Raw genomic sequence first — 20,412 nt, 5'->3', positions numbered from 1 at the left:
TTTAATAAAATATCTGTTCCATATAGAAAGATTTATATAGCCTCACAACATCTTGAGTTTGATAGATTTATGAACATGCAGCGATTATCAAACAGGAAAATTCTGAGCAGCAGAATACCAACATTACCTGAGGTTTTATAAATGGCCAGAAAGATCTCGAGGAGAAAAGTTTTTTCCTAACATTATTTCACTTCATATATGCAAAAGGCCCCACACGCACTGCCTGTCACATGGAAACTGTCAAAATCCTTTGATTTGACAGGTTGAGCCGATGTCACATTTTTACATGAAGCTTGTTTGGGACCGATTATTGCATCTGTTTATTAGTATTATTATGATACTTTATTATAAACTGGCAATGACGAGGGTGTATTGTGGGGCCCCTGATCAACACTGACTGTACCTTTAAACGCTCTTGTCCCAATAAAATCCAAGCTCCGCCTCTGGAGCAGACATGCCATGAGTCATAAAGTTTGATGTCCTGCCCAAAGTTTAGGCCCGTCTGGAGCAAAACTTTTTTTTTTCTGAAAAGTGAGCTGCGGAGATTTGTCCTACGCTTTGTGAAGCTTCTTTTAAGAATATTCTCCCACAAACTTGACGCGGCTGAAGCGCGTCAACGTGTTCTTGTTTTTAGTTTTTTTTTTGTTTGTTTGGACTGCGTCTGATTTTTTTTCCCACTTCTTTCCATTTGGAAAAGTTGGGGCCAGGGCGACAAACATAACGTTAGGGAGAGGGATGCAAATCTCGGTTTGGTTAAAGTCACAAATATGCAGACAAGAAACGGTAAGAAATCGCTGTCTTTGACTGCTTGTTTCGATAGTTAACACACTGAAAGGAGATAAAGTAGTCGAGTGTTGAACTTTAGGATGACTCGGGACATTTATCACTAAGACTCGCCGATTTTTCCCGTTTTCCATTTGTGGGGGAAGTTTGAGAGCTGCTCAAACTTATTTTTTAAAGAGATTTTAGGGTGGAAGTTTTGTACACTTGAAAGTTTGCGTTCAGATTTGGAACAATGGATCCCAGCCAGCACAACCCTCCTGCCGGACACCAAATCGTCCATGTACGAGGGGACTCGGAGACTGATCTGGAAGCGCTTTTCAACGCCGTGATGAACCCGAAAAGCAGCGTCCCCCCTTCCGTACCTATGAGGATGAGAAAACTGCCCGACTCTTTCTTCAAGCCTCCAGAACCAAAGTCCCATTCCAGACAAGTAAGCCCGCCCTGTCTCTGCTCGGCCCCTTCCCAGAAATCACGATTAAAGCAAGGCCCACCTTGTGGGGGCCCAGTAGCCTGCAGTGACGAGGTCATGCAGTTAATAGTTACTTTCATTTATTTTGCAATCTTTTGTAATTCTCCTAAAATACTCCAACCCTGCAGCCGATATTTGTTCATCATATGACGCAAATTGGTGTCTACAGTCATCAACTCTTAAACATTTCTGAAGAGTCGACTATTAAAAAAGGCTTATAAAGCAGAAATTGTACAATAACATTATAAACAGCTATAAACAGCAGTAAACTACCAAGCATTAGGTGCCCAGATGTTTTGGTTCAGCGCTGTATTTGCGTGCGTGTGATTGCCAAACACGTTTTGTAATCACGAAGAAATGATTACGCGAGTCTGTAACCGCCACAGCGCCCCGTAACGACGATTTGCAATTAAACAAAAATAAAAAAAATAATGGATGAATCTTGTGGTCCCACCCTCACCACCATCCCCCACTGACAATTGTTGCTTATGGTCTCTGCGGAGTTTTGGCACCAATGCGCATGCGTCAGAGCGCAGTCGAGTTCTCCCTATCCCACACATGACTTGATCTCTTAATCCCCAAACCTGTGCACACATGCAGATTCTATAGACTTATGAAGTGCCTGTAAAATATGATAACTAAGTGGTGGTAACAGGTGTTGATGCACGTTAAATCAAGTTTATACATATGTCCACAGGAGTCTCCAATCCCCTCTTTTATGCTTTCCCTTACATACAGTATATTTTTTCCAACTTAAAATGAAAGTTATCTGTTTTCAAAAAGACCATTTTTATGTAAACTGAACATAAATTGTTTCTTCTCTAAATATTATCCATTCATTCTGCTTTGCTTCCATCATCATCATCACAGGCTAGCACTGATGCTGGGAGTGGCGGAACTCTCACACCCCATCATGTCCGTGCGCACTCATCGCCAGCATCCCTGCAGTTGGGAGCTGTTTCTGGTGGCTCCCTGCCTGGCCTGCCACCAACTTCTCCCCAACATTTGCGCCAGTCCTCTTATGAGATTCCTGATGATGTTCCGCTGCCACCTGGTTGGGAAATGGCCAAGACCGCCTCTGGACAGAGATATTTTCTCAAGTAAGTATACAAATAACATTAAATAACTCATTTTCTTGCTCTTTTGTGAATGTAACCTGCGTGACATCATTGCACTGTGATGAAGTGTATTGGAAACACAGTAAAGTTATTCAGTGAATTAAAAACAATAAGTTAGGTGCATCCACTCTCCTGCATGTTTTCACCATGAGCCAAAATGGGACTGACGTGTGCTTACCTCCAACACTGTTGTTCGTAGCCTTGGTAATAGAAGGGTACCTTATCTGGGCCATTCTGGGTCATTTATTGTGAAGCCTTTTCTTAATTCTAATGGAAATATAGTTGCATCATTTGTCTCTTGATTTTTGTCTACTATGACAAACAATCTTTTCATTATTCAGTGAAGTCACATGATGCATTTGAATTGTACTTTAAGCAGCAATGTAAGTAGAACCAAAAGCTTTATGTGACAATATTATTTTGTTTTTTCCAACTGAGCACATATAGCTTTCTGGAAGAGCTCAGATGAGTTGATACTTCAACCTAAGTGGTCTTGAGGGCAGCTGTCACACTGCAGTTTGTTCATCTTACATTATGCTGACCTAAATTTTTGAATTTGCATAGTTCACAATAATGGCAAATAGTCAAAAAGAGACAATTGCAACAGTTAGATTGTTGGTTATTGAATTTGGTGGCCTCTGCAAAAAAGAGTGGTCTTTTGTGGAACTGCTGGTGTATATAGTGTTCCTTGGGCTCAGGTTTCATTAGAAACAATGGACTATTGTCATTGCACAGACAGCAAAGGACAACCATCTCTGAAAAAGTCTCAGTGCTACCCAACAAATCTCTTACTCATATTTGGGCTGAGGGCTGGTGGTAGCTAGGGGACTGGACTGAAGGTGTAGCAGGAAAGGTGCCAGGACACCTTCAGACCACTGCTGAGGTACCCTTGAGCAAGGTATGTTATCCCCAAATACCCTGCAACGAGCTGGCAACTCACCCTGGGCCCGTATGCAGTTGGGATAGGCTCCAGCGCCCTCCCCGCAACCCTCCAAAGGAAATAGTGTTTAAGAAAGAAAATCTGATCTTATCTGAAGTAATCCTTGAAATAGTATGGATGTGGCATATTTGTGTATTCTGGTGCAGGCTCTTGCTAAACATGATGGCTTCAAATGTAATTACTTCAAAAAAAGAGCATATAGGAACAGATGTTTTAAGGTCTGGAGTGCATCTGGTGGTAGGAGTGAGAACACCATGATAAGCTTGTACCTCTCACTGTGGCTGTTGAGAAACTGACTGAGCGAATGCCCCTCCAGACACTGAAGCAACACTGCTGTGTAACTTTTATTCTTCTGCATAACTACATTATATTACACTATGTTATAACTTTACACACACACACACACACACATATGCTGCAGGGACCTGTCAGTACGGTATATGTCTATATGAGTGGAACATTGATAGTACAACATATAAGTAACTAATAAACAATATATTATTATTCATTATTGTAAAAATGAATATAATTGCAGCATATAAGTTTGACATTTTTTACTACTTTCATAATGATAACAAAAGAGGACTATAAATAAATATGCAACTGCCTAACCAACTAGGCTTTACTAATTGTAATTGTTGGCTACAATGTCACAAATGTATGCAAATGCATACGCATAACCCTTAACAAACACCCACACACACATGCAGACACATATTTTCTTAATGTTTTCTAGTAAAGAGCCACATAGGGTGATAAGTTTGGCTTAAAATGTAAAGCAAGAAAGGCTGTCAATGGTTCCATTTCCAATTTCAAAATTTAAAATGTAGTGACAAGTCTAGATCTTTAATATTTAACTCTACCTGTGGTTGCAAAAAAGGAGTCTTGTCATAGAAAATCATAAATATCATATTATTTGGAACCTCTCATTATACTTGTAAAAGTCTTGTCAGTTTCTAAAGTGGAAATGTGTTGCATATGTGTTGTAAATGCCTCGTTATCCATGTGGAGTAATCCTGGCTTGTTATCCATGTGAGTAAGCTCCAGGAGACCTTTTCCATACACTTCACATCAAAGCAAAGAGATATTTGATCTGAAACACTGGCGGCCTCAGCAGAACTGCTGGAGAAGACACTCCCCTATTTATAAACACGGCTTGTCTGACTGAGATGTGTTGCTGAAAGGGTGAAGCAGAGTGGAAGAGTGTGGGTGGACTGGTTGGGGGGAGCGAGTGTGTCACCAGTTAGTAAAGCAGACTCTGGTAGCTCACATTACATTCAGGTGACTGCTGTTGTACTCTGAGATGGTTCAGTTTATATCGGTGGTGGGGGTGACACTCTGTGGCAGGGATGTTTTGGAAATTTTGGCTTTTACGAATCAGTATCGTGCTCCCTTTAAAAACAATGTTCCCTTCTGGCGTGAATGAAGATGTGGCGCTGTGATGGTGCCTCTTTTGTGTCAGCGAAGTTAAAAGGCAGCCGTGTTGAGTTGAGTAGAAGAAGGGCAAAGAGAAACTCTGGACCTTCCTTTGTCCAGCAGAAGAACAGTGATCTTTATTCAGTCAGAAGGCCTGTTGGGTCTCATGTGAGCTGACCCAAAATAGAAAAGTGGTTGACGTTTGAAGTTGAAACATGGCAGTAAGAGAAGATTGTAGCTTGATTTTCATATTGACAGTGGCCACAGCTTTCCAGGGATGCAACGTCTCTGTCTGCTGAAACTGCTATTATCAATTGATTCTTTTTGTAATCATGTGCTGAAAATTAGCCATCAATTGTCTTTGATGCTGCCAGTTTGCACCATATGACCTGTAAACAATCAAAACTTCGTGTGATACTTTAGAGCACAAATCAATGCTAGAAAATCAGATATGGATATGACTCACAAGGAGGCAGAGACGAACAACCTGTACAGTACCACTAATCTGTTGAGTGATTTCTGGTCTTATCACGGCTTCTTTAATGTTTAATGCAGTCAGCAAGACTGCCGAAGTGTTATATAGCAGCTTCTGTCTGGAAGGTGGAGTTATCAAGACAAAATTTTGGTGTGTATTCCCTACAGGATTTTCTGTCTTCTTGATTTAATGCCCTCAAATATGAGGAATATGACCGGCAGACATACTTCGGCCAAAGAACGTGTGATTTCTGTCTGATGTCTTCTCTTAAAATCTTGTGGTTAGCAAAGATTGGGGAAAATGACAACAAAGTCTGTTGACCTTTCCTCCTTTTTCTTCCAGTAGTTTGCTGTGGTGTTTGATTTATGACAGCAGGGGCAGGGAGGTTGGGTCACCTTGCTTGGTGCTTGAGGGGGGATTTAGGACCAGTCCTCAGGGCTGGGTCATAAACTAATGAAGGTTTCTAATTTAGCCACACCAGTAAAGCAGGAGGGATTATCACTGTTTCCGGGTACAATTTAAATGCTGCTTAGTCTGTGGGAAATCAGCCTGACCAAACACTATTGGAGACAGCTATTGTCTGCTTGTAGGGACAGATTAATTTGTGCGTTGAGTCCCTTTTTTTCTTTGTTTGCTTCAAAATACTTATTTTGATCTATTTCCATGGGTGTCTTTGTCTAAAAAAGATTTGCCATTGAAGTCTATTGCATTGACACCTGTAGTTTTAACTCTGTTGAAAGGTTTCGGGATATAAAATTAGTTTTGAGTGTAAGCTCTAATGAATTGCGGCCACTTGTTTGGTCACAAATGGTGCAGGGAAGCCTGCATGAAGGCCTCATTTGGAGCAAATTTGTGTTTGACAAACTTTTGGTTTATTGACCACACAGAGACAAGGCCCTTCCTGTTCAACTGGGGTCTGTCAGCTCAGTACACAAATGGGACTGTGAGAAAGTTTGGCCTAGTGTTTACCGAAGTCTTGATGTAACACCTCTGTTCTAGACATCAATGCCTCCACTGTCACTGAGGCCACCGTCACAGATATAATATCTGCGAAGTGGACCTTCTGAGGTCAGGTTAAATAATGTCCAAATCAACTCCAACGATGCTTCTTTGTAAAACCACAGCCTGTATTTGACAACTAGCTCACGGACACAACAAAACAACACACGTTCAGTTTTATAAAATGTGATAAATAAAGAAAAAGTGCAACATTAAAACCTGTTATTGTTTTAGATTGAATTAAGTCTCTTTATTACGAAATGTGATGATCCAAACCACCCTTCAAAGTGAAACTTAAAGCCACAATAGGGTCACAAAGGTTGCCTCATAATCTCTCTTGATGATGTCCTGCTGATAGAGAGGCAGTCAGGCATTTCCAGTCCACCAGAGCGGAGGTGGTCATCCTCATCTTAGAAGCCTGATTACATCTGGCCTCCCTCTGTGTGCTCTTTAGTCACCGCTTCAACCACCTTCCAAGCATGTACTCCCTGGGTGGAACCACTGTGGTTTGAGAATCCCATTTTTAGCTTTTGACAATTCGGCTGTGGCTTGTGTTTCGTGATTTCTGGATTTCCCACAGCCTCACTTGCTTTTACCATAAGTGAAATGCAGATTTAGATGTCTGGTGTTGAGAAACGGCTTCAGAAAAATAAATTGTGAATTTGACTTTAATCCCGAATAGCAGAGTTCTGTTGCTCTATCCATGAATATCCAGAGAATCAGTGGTTCTCTCTAATGTGCATTATTGCTTTCTTTTATGTGAAATCACCAACTTCCCTTTTTTGCACCCAAACGTAAATTGTTTTCTTGTAGTTTCCGTCTTGACGATGGGACAGCCTGTCAAAGATATCAGGTGCTTGGCTGGCTAATAAGTTCAACTCTGGTCTTCTGGGCCAAAGTTGCTATTGACGACAGCTTGGGGAAGAACAAATAAGCAGATGAAGCTCCACATGCTTGTAAGGCATTTCTTACTTGGCCATTTATAGTTTATGATGAAGAGCCATGCATCAATCAGCTGTCTTGAGTAATGAGAATTATTTCCCGACTATGAGGTTTTTGTGCTATTAAGTTACAATCCACGACCTCTCAACCACAACTATCGTTTTTTTATTGTTTAATTTCACAATATTCTGGTTTTGTTGTGAACAAGAACGGGCTTTCAGTGGGTCCACTGCCCTACCCTGGGGAGGAGCGTTGGGGGAGGGTGGCTGTCCTACTGGGCTTGTCGTGGTGTTAGAGACAAGTAAAGACAACGCTGAGCAGTTGTGACCGTGGAGAGTGCAGATCATCAGCAATTCCTGACAGCAGCTGGTAACCTCCAGTCGTCCCAACAGTTGCCATGACATTGTTTTGTTTTATGTTTCTCCGACAGGAAGTGGTGCACTGCCCAAACTATATAAGGGTAGGAATAGGCTCGGTCTGAGGGTGAATAGATTATCGTTCAGCTTTAAAAATTGGTAATGAATTACTGGTCATTTAGTAACTCATTTACCAGTTCTCGGGATCTGCACATGGAAGTCTTTAAAATAAAGTGTAGAATTGAAAGCCATGGATCTGTAGATGTTATTGTAGTTGTTTGGTTTCAATATGTGTTTTAGACAAAAGCTCGATTTATGCTTTCAAATGAGAAAAGCATTGGTAGTGGAAACCCAAGGAGGTTCGATATTTCCATCGGTGTTTCCACTTCTTTTTGGCATTTGTTGTACCAGGATGTGCAACCTTCTCATTTACAATAAACCCTCCCTTTCCTATTCCAGTGCCTCTCTCCCAATCTCCTCCCATGCTCTCCCCCTCTATAATAACTGTCATAGTTTCCAGAGTGGGAAGGCAGCAGGGCGGGCAAACAGCATGTAACTGGACCACAGCAGTTTGTTCAGCCAATGGAATTCACAGATTGATTCTGTAGATGTTTTCCCCCTTTTCTACTTCTTTTTTCTTTTCTGTAGGTGTCTCACACCACTCCCCGTGACCCTTCTTTCTCAAGGGGCCCCCTCCAATCTGAGCAGTTCCAGCTATTTTCTTGGTGTGTGTTTGTGCATATGTGTGTTTGTGTGTGGGTGGGTCTGGTGGGATGGGGGAGGGTTTGGTTGGGGATTTGGCAGCTCCTTTGATCAGTAAAGCATAAACAAGAGGGGGCTTCAAAATGGGTTGCATTGTGTGTGTGTGTGTGTGTGTGTGCGTGTGTGTGTGTGTGTGGGTATGCGTGTGTGTGTGTAGGGGGGTGCTGAGTCAGGCCCTCTCACTCTCTGGCCTGGGATAGAGAGCAGTCAGGCTTTACTCACTGCAGAGGCCAAGAGAAACTATAAATTTCATATTTTTCACTATTTTCTAAATCTTGGCTAATTTTACTTTGAAATTTTACTTTGATGGACATAATCAAATTCAGGAAAACACACACAAACCATGGTTAAAGAACAAAATGTTCGATAAGGAATCGCTAAATTCAAACTAATAAAATCTTTAGCTTGACAAAGTTTTGGCAATTTAATTGAACCACTGAAGTTTGTTGCCTGGTAAAATAGGTGAGGGGTCTCTTATATAGGATGTTTAAAAAAAGAACAAGTGAATAGCGGGGTTTTAGGTCGTAGCTCAGTCTGTGCCTTTGTCAAGCAGGTGAAAGCTTTGTAAATGTGGCGCCAGATTGTTAAAACCCTGACACTCCACAGTGTCCAAGCCACTTCCAGGAAAAAGGACCCCCTGCGTTGAGCCCTGGGACTGACCCTCCCTGAATGGAGAGGGTCCTACTCAGGAGAGGAGGGCTTCCTGTATTAGCTTTCCATCTTAATCAAGCAACAAGTACCAACAAAGCACTAATTATCAATGCCTTCACAGAAAGCAACACAATGCGCCCCTTCTCCCCCCACCCCCATTTCTATCTCACAGCACAGACAAGCCATAAAATAAATGGAACAACATTGTTTGACATCACAATAGTTGTTTTGAATCCAACCATGACCTATTATACATGTATGTAAGTCTTTCTGCTTGCCTTTGACAGATTGTGTGTGTATAATGACTTATTATTTGGTGTGCAACTCAAGTCTCTATAATGACACAAAGTAAACTTTAAAGCCTTGGCTAAGAATGAAATGATTCTGGATTTATGAATAAAACTGAATCCAAAGAGACTCTGCTGAGTTTGGCTTCCTGGAACACTCATCGTTTACTGAAAGAAAGACTGGAGGTCGAATTTAGGGTTTTCAAAGTGCTCGTTGAATCAGCTCTGAGTCATCGGTTCTTCTACACCACTTGCTAATGCTTCTCTGTTTGAACTCTCCAGTTTCTTTACGAGTTACAAACTACTGTTTTCAATAAATGTCTCTACTCTTGTTTCCTTATAGCCACATCGAACAAACAACCACCTGGCAGGACCCTCGCAAGGCCCTGCTTCAGATGAACCAGGCAGCTCCTGCTAATTCTGTGCCAGTCCAGCAACAGAACCTTATGAACCCAGCCAGTGGTGAGCATATATTCTCAGCGTCATCCCAGTATATAGAGTATATTATATATACTATTATATATACAATAATATACTGTATGTACTATCTATGGATGGCTTTATAAAAACCTCTACCCCAATTCTTAAATTGTTATTTATATCAGAAGGTCTTTTACTTAACTTATTTGGCTGTATTTTCTTTTGTTCATGCAACACAGAGTGTAGGAAATCTAGTTCTAGATCTAGTTCTTACATGTCGCTAAGGTTTTGTGTATCTCAGCTCTGTCCATGCAGCTGGAATTTGCCCTAGGTGAGTTAAGACTTGGTAGAACATGACAGGTCCTGTCTGACATGTTTGGGAGCTCCCAGTGACTCACAGATTACAGACTTTACAGGTGAAGTTTCTGTCCTCAACATTTCAACACTCTGTGTTGCAGCCTGTAAATGTAGGTGTAAAATAAAGATTGACGAAGATGAAGCACAATTGTCACTACAACAACAACACGCATGCACCAGGCTCTGTAACCTCTCCAGACACATTAGGACTGTGTCTTCTGGCTGTAGTCTTGCTGAATACTTTAAAGCAGACGTGATAGTTCCTAAATTCGCAGTTACCTTCTTTATTTTGGCGTCAAAAATGTGTCAAAAAGTCCCAAAATCCGCCAGTGCTGAAGTACATTCTATGGATTAATAAAGTAGAGTCTAGCACTTGCTGAACATTAGTTTGCACAATATCTCTCAGGTCCACTCCCTGATGGCTGGGAACAAGCTTTTACATCAGAAGGAGAAATTTACTACATCAACCACAAGAACAAAACCACATCGTGGCTTGATCCACGACTTGATGCTCGATTTGGTGAGTTTGATGCAAGTGTCAAATGAAACCATGTATTTTGTGTGTGTTTTGATAAGAGCTGTACCCCTTTGCTGTTGTAATTTCAGCCAATCAGGGTTTTTTTCATGCACAGTATTGTTTTGTAGTGACCTAAGTTAAAACAGTCCAAGTTAAAGTTTGACTATTAGTGGCTGGAAAAAGTTATTAAATGACTGGACCGGGGCTATGCGGTGCGGTTTCATGGTGCTAATTCTTTTGTTCATGGAAGACTTCCGAGAGATGAAGGTTTTTGCTTATGTCACTCTGACTCAGTTACACTTTCGGCGCCATCGCTGCCGACAGCAACATAGCCATGGAATGCTCACCCTCGCTTCCCAAAAGTAGCATTTGCAAAGCAGCATGCAGGCTGTTACCCTGCTAAATGTTAGCCTTTTTTAGCGAGTGCAGGGCGTCTTCTTACTATAACTACATGTGTTCCACTCTGAGAAAAGTTTAAAGGCGGAGTCAGGCATGCTGGGAAGAGATGGCGGCAATAATTGCTAAACCTCTTTGAAGATTTATAAGTCTTCAACACACATGGACGCTGGGCCCCTGAACCGGAGTGAGAGGCAGAAATAAAGACCATGTTAACTCATGGTGTGCTGTCAAGCAATATTCAGTTCCACATCAGTTGTTCTCAAGTCACACACTTATAGCTCTGTTACTGCAATCCGGCTGTAGCTTTGACACCCTTTCTAAGTCTTTGGAACCTCACAACCTGCATAAATTGTGATATTTGTCGTAGCAATATGGCTACTACGATGGTCTCCGATCATAAGCCATTCACTTCCACAATGAGGGTTAATTTGAGCTTTGAGAAGAAAAGCAGCAGAGTACCTTTAACTAAGGGATTGTTGCTGGCTAGCTTGCCACTGCGTGAGGCCCAGCGCAGGCACAGCCCCATTTTGTTTTAACTCCAGACAGACTTGAATCACTGCCAGGCCTCTTTATTCTGTGGTCCAACTCTTAATCTGTTCCAGACCTTTTTAGTCAAAGAAATCCAATGTGAAAGGGGGGGTGGGGGGCAGAGCGAGGCTATGTAAAAAGGGAAAAAGAAAAATGGAGGAACAGAGGGAAAACGGCAACAGGATAAGCATACATCCTCTTTAGGTTCCAGGAGGATGGTAAACAGTGAACAAGCCATAAGGGTCAGGTCACTGAGTAAACGAGTAGGTAAGCCTGTGTGCATGTGTTGCTGTTTTGTTCTCAAGGTTTGATGTGAAATTGCTAATAAATCCACCATATGATGTTTTTTTAATGAGTAAAACTGGTGTCTTATTATTGTGTCACAGCCATGGAGCTACTGAATATGTGATGGCACAGGAGCAGGTTTACCTCTAGAAGTCAGACTTATTTATATACTTCAATCCACTCACTCACTTGTAATGTGCATAAAATCTACAACTGATTTAAACTGGTGGGGCAGGCAGCCTAAATCATGTTTCTTGGAAGGTGGTGATGCCAGACAAGTTTGGAGCCAGGCCCTGGGTTGACATTTAAACCTGAATTATTGTAGTTCAATTCATTTATTCACCAGGCACATGTAGAGAACTTCCACGGTCATGTACCTGCAAAAATAACTCCAAAAATCTGTTTTACAACAAGTTATATAGGTTAGGTGCTGTCTTAACTCATGTGGCTACATGTAGTTTTGAAGTCGGTGTAAATTAAAATTGCGTTTATAAGTTCAAGAATGAATTAAAAGGTAGTTCATTAGGACATGTAATTGGATTTTCCACATTTTAGAGTATCACTGATACACCCACGTCTCTCGTTCGATTCTAAGCGAGAGAAATATCAAAATAACGAGTCTGTCTTCTATGAATTTAGCTGTGTTGAGTGAGTACTTCCTGCCTCGTAATTTGGGCTCAAAAGGACGGTGAGACTCCCACTAACATGGCGGATCTGTAGAATACATCCGAACAGGCCGGCTATACTCGACCTTGCTGCTGTACATAATGATAAAACAGCATTTGTAGTCCGATCAGACGGTCTTTCCTCATTGCTTATCTTTTTATCTTTCCTTTTCGCACTTGTTCACAGCAGAGAAATATTTGCAGTGCATTCAGAGGTGCAGTGGCTGAGTCCCGGAGAGCCTTTGCTAGTGTGCACACAGCAGCCCTACCTGCCCGAGGTGTTGTAATATGTCTGCCAGTGTAGTGGTCATCTGATAAGGGCCTGTGTTGCTGGCTCGTTGTGCTGCAGAGGTGCGTGAAGAAGACAAAAGGCAGACTGCATTAACTTGTCTCTTATCTGCCCGGCCCTCCTGTTACACCGCCCGCATGTGTTGCTGTCTTCAGCCACCCCCAAACACACACACACTGTCTTCTAGGCTCCTACTGCTATCAGTGTGGCCGCAGACTGAACCTGTCCTTGGCTTATATCGCCATCACTGCTGTAATTCTCTGCTTTGATGTGCTCTGTTTTTGCATCGTTCCCCCAGTAACACTGGTTTCTATTAGCTGTTTTGTCTGTGAGGATGTCCTTGATTTGAAGAGAAATGCACTTAAATTACACTTCAGTCAGTTGTGATGAGTGATATTCATGAAGATGCAATGGTGTCTTGCGTTATTAATATATTTCATTATTATATTATATCAACAAACGGCATCAGCCACATCTGAAGCATTCATGACAAAAATTCATACCCAACACACCTACAAATCCACCAAAAAAAGGTAAAATTGTCGTTTAGGACTAGAGTGCAAAATAGAATTTCACTGAAATTGCAGCTTTGTAAATATGCTGTATTATTAAATATTTGTGCACCCCTTTGCTCTTTTATTCGCTCTTTTCTGCCGTGCTTGAACAAATCCACAGCTGCTGACAGAACCAATCTACAGGCCCTCCTGAGAACAGCTGATAGTGTCGCGTTGTCGGAGTGATGTAGCCACAAAGGCCTCGGTATCTGCCAAAGATAAGGAGTAAAGAGAAAAACACTCTCCCATGGATCTAGCTGATGTTTGAGGAGAAAGAGCGTTTGTGGGAGTACACTACATGCATGGGTGGGGGTTGTTGTTGGGGGAGGCTGTAGGGAATAGAGAGTTTTCGGGAGGGGGGGAATGGGAGGCAGGGTAGGGTGGGGCCTCCACAGCTTCCCAGGGTGAGCCCTGAGCCGCAGTTCATTCAGCTCCTGAGATAGTGTAAACAGACAGTGATTGAGGGTGACGAGAAAGGTGCCGGGGCGGGCAGGACAGCACAGACGGAGGCCGCCCTGCATGAAAATTGCAGCTCCTGTCAAGGCTTTGTTTTGGTTGCTGCTTCAAGCGCATAAGCAAACAGCTCTGCTCATTGGTCCCATTACACATCTCGTGGTCCAACACAATCGCTTTTCTTTTTCTACCACAGTGATAAAACCTGCGACCTAGTTTATGTGCACAGATTTCTGCACTCACCCGTTGCTGAGTCCTACCCTTGTTAGGACCAAGAACAATAAAGTTTTCGTTGTTCTTCCATCGCACATGCTCTGAAATTGTTGACACGCTATCAAGGTTGTCAGAATCAGTTAAAGTGGTGGTTAAATGCTTCAGAGGACAGATATCTGAAAAATAGCAAGAGGTAATATCTTTAACTTGCGTGCCAGAAGAAAAATTCCATGTGTATTGGAGATGTAACCCCCGACAGAGAGAGATCAACTGGTCTTTGCCCAGAGAAAATGTTTAAATACTTTAAAATAGAAGGAGCTCTTGCCAAAGTCACCGCTATTGTTCAGTCAGTGAATGCCTGTTTATGGTCACGAACCTTTGAAGGTGGTGCTTTAATGCATTAGCTAAGCAAGCCCATGGGGTCAAGGAGCAGGAAGTGCTTTTTCAAGGATTACATCTGTGGTTCGTTTGGAACAACACAGTGTTTGGATGAGTCAGAAATGATGCAATGTGCAGTGAGCAACAGGAAGGGATCAGGTCTTACTGGAACTGTCACAGTTTCTGACGGTAGGTTGAAGATGTGCTGGGACTCGTCATGTCGCTCTCAGCCTGCGGCACCTGCTGGCAGCTTCAGCATGTTCAGTATGGACGGAGGGGAAAAAAAAAGACAAAACAGCCAGTCTGGTTATGCAACGATATCATGCAGCCACGCGTTAAACCTGCTGGTGGAGTTAACGTGTTAATATATAACAATGCAAGCGGAGCCTTGTGTCCCTCCTCCTCCCAAATTCTTTTAGGGTAAAGGTCACTAAAACCTCTGAATATTCCAAGTTTAATACAGTTTTGATAAATTCTAGCACCTCTTTTATTGTCTCTCCACAGCCATGAACCAGCAGAGGATTACACAGAGCGCTCCAGTGAAGCAGGGGGGACCACTGCCTCCCAACACCCACAGTCAGATGAGACTCCAGCAGATGGAGAAGGAGCGGCTGCGACTGAAGCAGCAGGAGCTGCTCCGGCAGAGACCGCAGGTCAGGAAACCAGTTACTGTATTTGTAAAAAGCCACAAGGTCAATATTTCCCGTCTGCTGTGCGTCCATCCGTGACGAACCAAAGAAGAGTTACAAGTTGAAGAGCGCTGTCGGTGTTTGTGCTGTAAACTGCGGTTAGTCTGAGTCAGTGTGCATATAGTGAGGATCTGTGGCCTCTTTGATCAGTCTTTATTGCCACAGCACGATGCAATCAGCGCCCATAAGTCATGAGTGCTATCTTTATCACTTCCTACGAGTCACTTGTCGCTGTGCTGCCCACGTAAGGTGGTGCCAGTTCCTGAGTTTACTCAAGGGTGTGTCATTTCAGCAGAAACTGAGATGTATGGTTATGAATGACAGTTCTGCTGACTTTGTTTACTACACATGGGTTGCTTAAAGTTCACCGCGATGGGAGTGACCTGGCAGTGCACGTGCCACGTTGTCACGACTGAAACCACATCAGGACACACAGCTTAGGAACTGGTTCCACACTGGGATGAAGACAAAGACGCTTGATGGATAAATCTGGTTCAGTCATTGTGACACTTCAACCAACAAATTCCATTATTGCTTTGCAAGTTTCTGTCATTTTCTTAGTTATGCTGGGAAAACATTATAGTTCATGAATAATCCTGCTGTGGGCACGTTCCAGAGGAACATGGTTCCAGTGGGAAATAGGACAGGGGTGTTCATATGTGGAGTCCAGATGGATTTCTCATGGCAGAGAATCTGACCTGGTGGGAATGTGTGTGGCCTGCTAGCGGCAGACAAGTGCTGACTTTGCCCAGTAAGTTTCAAAGAGGGCCAACAAAAGCGTAAAGCTTGTTTACAGTACACATCCCTCACGACCAGACTTGAACCACAGTGGATTTTTCCGCGTCTGAGTGGGTCTGTGGATGATTGCCGCTGTTAGAGAAGGAAACGCCGACGTTTTACCATCAGAACTGCTGATGACGGCTTCCAGTGAACTGCTCCTAAATGATAAGACTCACAGTCCGACCGGCTGCTTTACTGTTGTCACGTGAGGCTTTTCGGGGTTAAGAGCGAGTGGGACAGTGCGGCTCGGTCTCTTTGACCTTATCGATGGAACATATGTTGAGAACAATTGTCTCCACCTGTGGTGGTCAGCCGGCCCCGACCGTAATCTGACGCCTGACATGGAGAGAACTGTTGGTTCGTGTCTTCATGTGGTGGCAGCAGGCACGTTTTCATCCATCTGCGTTTGTTAGCATGTTTGGGGAACCTTTCCCTGCTCTTTAATGCTCGGAACTCACAAGAGAAACGCGTCTGTTCTGCTGCCGCGGCCGTCATGTGGGGGGGATCGTGTTACCCGTTTGTGAACTATAAACAGTGGCCATAAGGACTATTTATTTGACATATGGGAGGGATCAGAGCACCATTAAAATAATTTATAGTTATGAAACATTGTAATGAAGTTAGTGGCCTTCAGACTGTTCTGAGGGCTGTGCACCAGTCCAGAAGGTCTCTCTGCACGTGTCCCATCTACATCACCATAACCCCCCCCCCCCCCGCCATGTATGTGTGTGCAGGAGCTCGCTTTACGCAACCAGCTGCCCACCAGCATGGAACAAGATGGCAGCACAAACCCCGTTTCCTCTCCCATGGCCCAGGACGCACGGACCATGACCGCCAACAGTTCGGACCCGTTCCTCAACAGGTCGGTTTCCGTCGGTCGCGCTCTCTCCGGAGCAACCGCAGCTCGGATTTTCTGATCTGATCCGAGCAGCATGAGCAGTTAAAACAAGAGGGGTTGTTTTGTGGCTTAACCCTCTTCACATGGTCATGACTCATTTGGGTCAGCAGGTCTGTTTTAGCCAGAACTGCACAGGGGCGCGCTCTGGTGATCCAGATGATGACGTCACCAGTTTAAACAAATAAAGAAAATCCAAAAATGAAGTCATATGAATCAACTTTGAGCACTTCCAGCTCTTGTTGTGTGAGAAGAGAGCTGAATAGTGAGCAGGCGATGAGAACATAAACTCGTCAGTAGACGGGCCGACCTAATCTCCACTCCTCCCCCGTTTTTCCACAATGGCTTCATTCATGCTGCCTCTGCCATACTCTGTCTACATATTTTTCCTCTGCTAATTAGTATAGGCTCATCAAATGTCCTCTCTCTGCCTCTTTGTCCCTGACATGTCCCATTCATCTGCTCTTTGCTTTGGACACATCAGACTGGGGAATTGCTACATTAGAGCAGGAAGAAGCCCATTTTTCTTTAGCGTTTAGGTGGGTTTTGCGGCCCTGATCTCCTTGTACTTGGGTTTTCAGTGGGACCTACCACTCCAGGGACGAGAGCACAGACAGCGGCCTGAGCATGAGCAGTTACAGCGTTCCTCGCACTCCAGATGACTTCCTGAACAGTGTGGATGAGATGGACACAGGTGAGGCTTTGACGCAAACCGTGAGTTTTTTTTTTAAATCATTTTTAAAACGGTAGATTTTCTCCTGCTCATTAGGGGACCCTCTTCCAACCTCTATGGCAACACAGCCTAGCCGTTTCCCCGACTACCTGGACGCCATCCCGGGCACAGACGTGGACCTGGGCACCCTGGAGAGCGAGAGTATGGCGGTGGAAGGGGAAGAGCTGATGCCCAGTCTGCAGGAGGCGCTGAGCTCCGACATCCTGAACGACATGGAGTCCATGTTGGCGGCCACCAAGATTGACAAGGAGAGCTTCCTGACGTGGTTATAGAGGCTCGGCCCTCCTCCTCCTCTTCCTCTCCAGTCCACCCTGAACTGCTGCCTGCTTTGGCCTGTGTGGATGCTTTTAAAGACACTGCAGCGAGCATCTCTGGACTTCTGCTTCTGCTCCCCTTGTGAGGCTCGCCGTGCTCTGCTTTCCTTTATTTTGTCTGTGTCTTCAAGGCTGGCCCATGAACAGACAATTACACAAGGGTCCCTCCTTTCATTCTGCGCTTGTGTCAGCGGACGGCGGCCATCTTAACGTACAGCTGATGGGGCTGTTGCTTTTCTCCCTGCGTGGGTGCGCGTTCACTCCTGCAACAGCTGCCAGCACCAGTTATGGTGATGCAGTTTCCTTTTTTCCGCAGCGTCGTGCGAAGCAGCACGACTTGAGCGTGTTTGGGACTGAGCGTGTATTTTAAGTAGCTTTATATTTGGCCTCGCAAGTTTGTTTTTTACTTTTGTCGTCTGTTTTCAACAAGCCTGAAAAACCAAAAATGATGTATTTGAAGCATAAAGAACAATACTGATTTGGAGTAAAGGTGACGTGAGGCCCAGTTTAGACTGTTTGCTTTGCTGGGGGGGGTCAGGATGGGGTCTGAGCTAAGGGACCGACTGCATCGCTGCTTGGCTGTGCCAGCAAGTCTAAATTAAACCTTTGATTGATTAAGTGCCTTCAGTTGTAATTTTGTTTAGTTTTTTTTGAGATGCGAGAGACCCGAACAATTAGCAAGTTGCAGCAACGAGCGTCAGGCTGCATTTTCCCTCAAATCATGTTTGGTTTATAACTTTTAAGGGGATTTCAAGATTTCTTTCTTTCTTTTATAACCATAGCTTTTTTTGTATCTATGTGAAAGTTGTGATCCATACATTTTTTTTTATCATGTTAGTATTCTTTTATTTTAGGGTGAATACATGCGTATGAGAGCTTAGATCAAAACGCGTTTTGCTTGTTTTTAACCTCTTTGATTATAGATGAATTAACACTTTTTAACAGGGTTGAAAGTCAACGTCTGATGAAAATGATTCAGAATGATTCGGTTTTGTTGTTTTTAAGCATTTGACAGTTTAACTTCTCATTTCACATTAACCAAGAATGCACGAAACAAAAACAGGCATTTGGTCAAGTAAGCAACTCCACACGAGTGTTGGATGGTTGAACCCCTGTGCTGTGTGAGTCCAGGAGGCTTCTGGGTGATGAAGATGAGATTTAGCACGTTGAAGAGTTGTGGCGAAGGCTGGGGAGAAAAAGCCAGAGTTGACTGAGTGCTGTGAGTTAGATGGATTGTTGATTTAAAAAAAAATATATATCGATATATATATATTTAAAAATGATCAAAAAAAAACAATCAAAAAATCAGTCCATAACTGTTGTGGTGGATTCCAAAGATGTTTTTGTCACATTACTAACATTGACAGTCAAGAACACTATGAAATGTTTAAAGAAAAAGGTTTTTTAAAAAAGAATTTAAAAAAGCTTCTGTATGTAAGCACTGTATAAGCTAATGAGGAAGTGATGTAGGTTTTAAATGTTATTGGTCTAGTTGAGATTTTTTTTGAGGGTCATTTTTTTAGACGAGATGGTTTAGAGTGACTAACCCTGAGATTCAAGGACAAGGATTTCAAGCAGCATGTTTACATTCTCGCTGAGTAAGAAACAAGAACAAGAAACACACCGACACTTTTCTCTAAATCACATTATTTCCATGTTTACGGCACATTTTGCCATTACTGCGGTAACCAGAGTCAACTGAAGGCCACGCCCTGCCCTGGTTTGCAGGACTTCTCTCATTTTTGATGCCAATTGTTATTTCTTAACTTGATGGAACAAGATTACTTCATTGCTAGATCGGAGAACGTGAACGTTCTTTATCCTGCACAACAGAACTCTCATCACTCATTTCTTTTATGAATGATCATTACATTAATGATGGTTTTAGATGGACAAAGAGCTGGTGAGAAACAGGCTTCTACACTACAGAGCTTGTATTACAGGCTGTTTTTGTTGTTTTTTTCATTTAGATGCAGTGATCCATTTGTCACAAACCTGATTTTTAGCTTACCTAGTGTGTAATTGTCAGCCTATATTAGCTGTCGACTGTCATTGTAGCAGTAGAACTAATCACACAAGTTAAAAGATTTCGTATTTAGAGTTTTCTAAATGCACATGAAATGAATTTATATTCTGTTATGATCTGTTCTTTTTTTTTTTTTTTTTTTAGATATGTGCATGTGTTTTAGAACAGTAAATTCTGTTACATTATATCTTGCTTTATGATACTTTGAAATTGGCCTGAATTAAAGTATATACTTTGTGGTAATATTTGCATGACCTGTGTCTCATCATTCTACTAGTAAACTGTTTTAGCTAAATATGTGTTTCATAAACCAATGAAACATAACTCAAAGATAACAAGTAAAGGTGCAACTCACAGTTACTGAAATAAATTAATTTGTGCTTGGTACGAATGTGGAGAAAGTTAAGACAAACTGATTAAATAGTTTCAATGTCGTGACACCCTACACTATAATTTATATATATATATACATATATAATTTTGTAGCTGCATATTTACACAATTTGTAATAGGATTTAGATTAGAAGTTAACAATTTATTTTAAGATGAGATACCTTGTTCAATATAACGAACACTACTATTAATGAAGTGACAGAGAGTGGATCACGTTTAAATTCCAAAGCCGAGCCTTAAATATTACATTAAATATTGTCTGCAAAAAGACGTATTAATCTTTGCGAAAGAATCCTCAAACGATGATACAGCCGAAGTCCTGTTTT

General features: G+C 42.6%; 1 protein-coding gene across 2 annotated transcripts; it reads left to right on the top strand.

Moving 5' to 3' along the window:
• Positions 1-470: 470 nt before the first annotated feature.
• On the top strand, positions 471-19,936 carry yap1 (Yes1 associated transcriptional regulator). Of its 2 annotated transcripts, XM_057049941.1 has the most exons (8): positions 472-1,213; positions 2,123-2,352; positions 9,542-9,660; positions 10,382-10,495; positions 14,761-14,909; positions 16,460-16,587; positions 17,202-17,314; positions 17,390-19,936. In XM_057049941.1, the coding sequence occupies exons 1-8, from the start codon at positions 1,016-1,018 to the stop codon at positions 17,623-17,625; spliced, it is 1,287 nt and encodes a 428-aa protein (XP_056905921.1). In that variant the 5' UTR covers positions 472-1,015; the 3' UTR covers positions 17,626-19,936. The 2 variants fall into 2 exon arrangements, with proteins under 2 accessions (XP_056905922.1, XP_056905921.1); XM_057049942.1 differs by lacking the exon at positions 10,382-10,495 and having other exon boundaries at positions 471-1,213.
• Positions 19,937-20,412: the final 476 nt, after the last annotated feature.

Source organism: Takifugu flavidus, chromosome 12, assembly GCF_003711565.1.
Source record: "Takifugu flavidus isolate HTHZ2018 chromosome 12, ASM371156v2, whole genome shotgun sequence".
Classification (NCBI taxonomy): Eukaryota; Metazoa; Chordata; class Actinopteri; order Tetraodontiformes; family Tetraodontidae; genus Takifugu; species Takifugu flavidus.
Note: the sequence above shows the minus strand (reverse complement) of the source record. Positions and strands in the feature narration are given on the sequence as shown.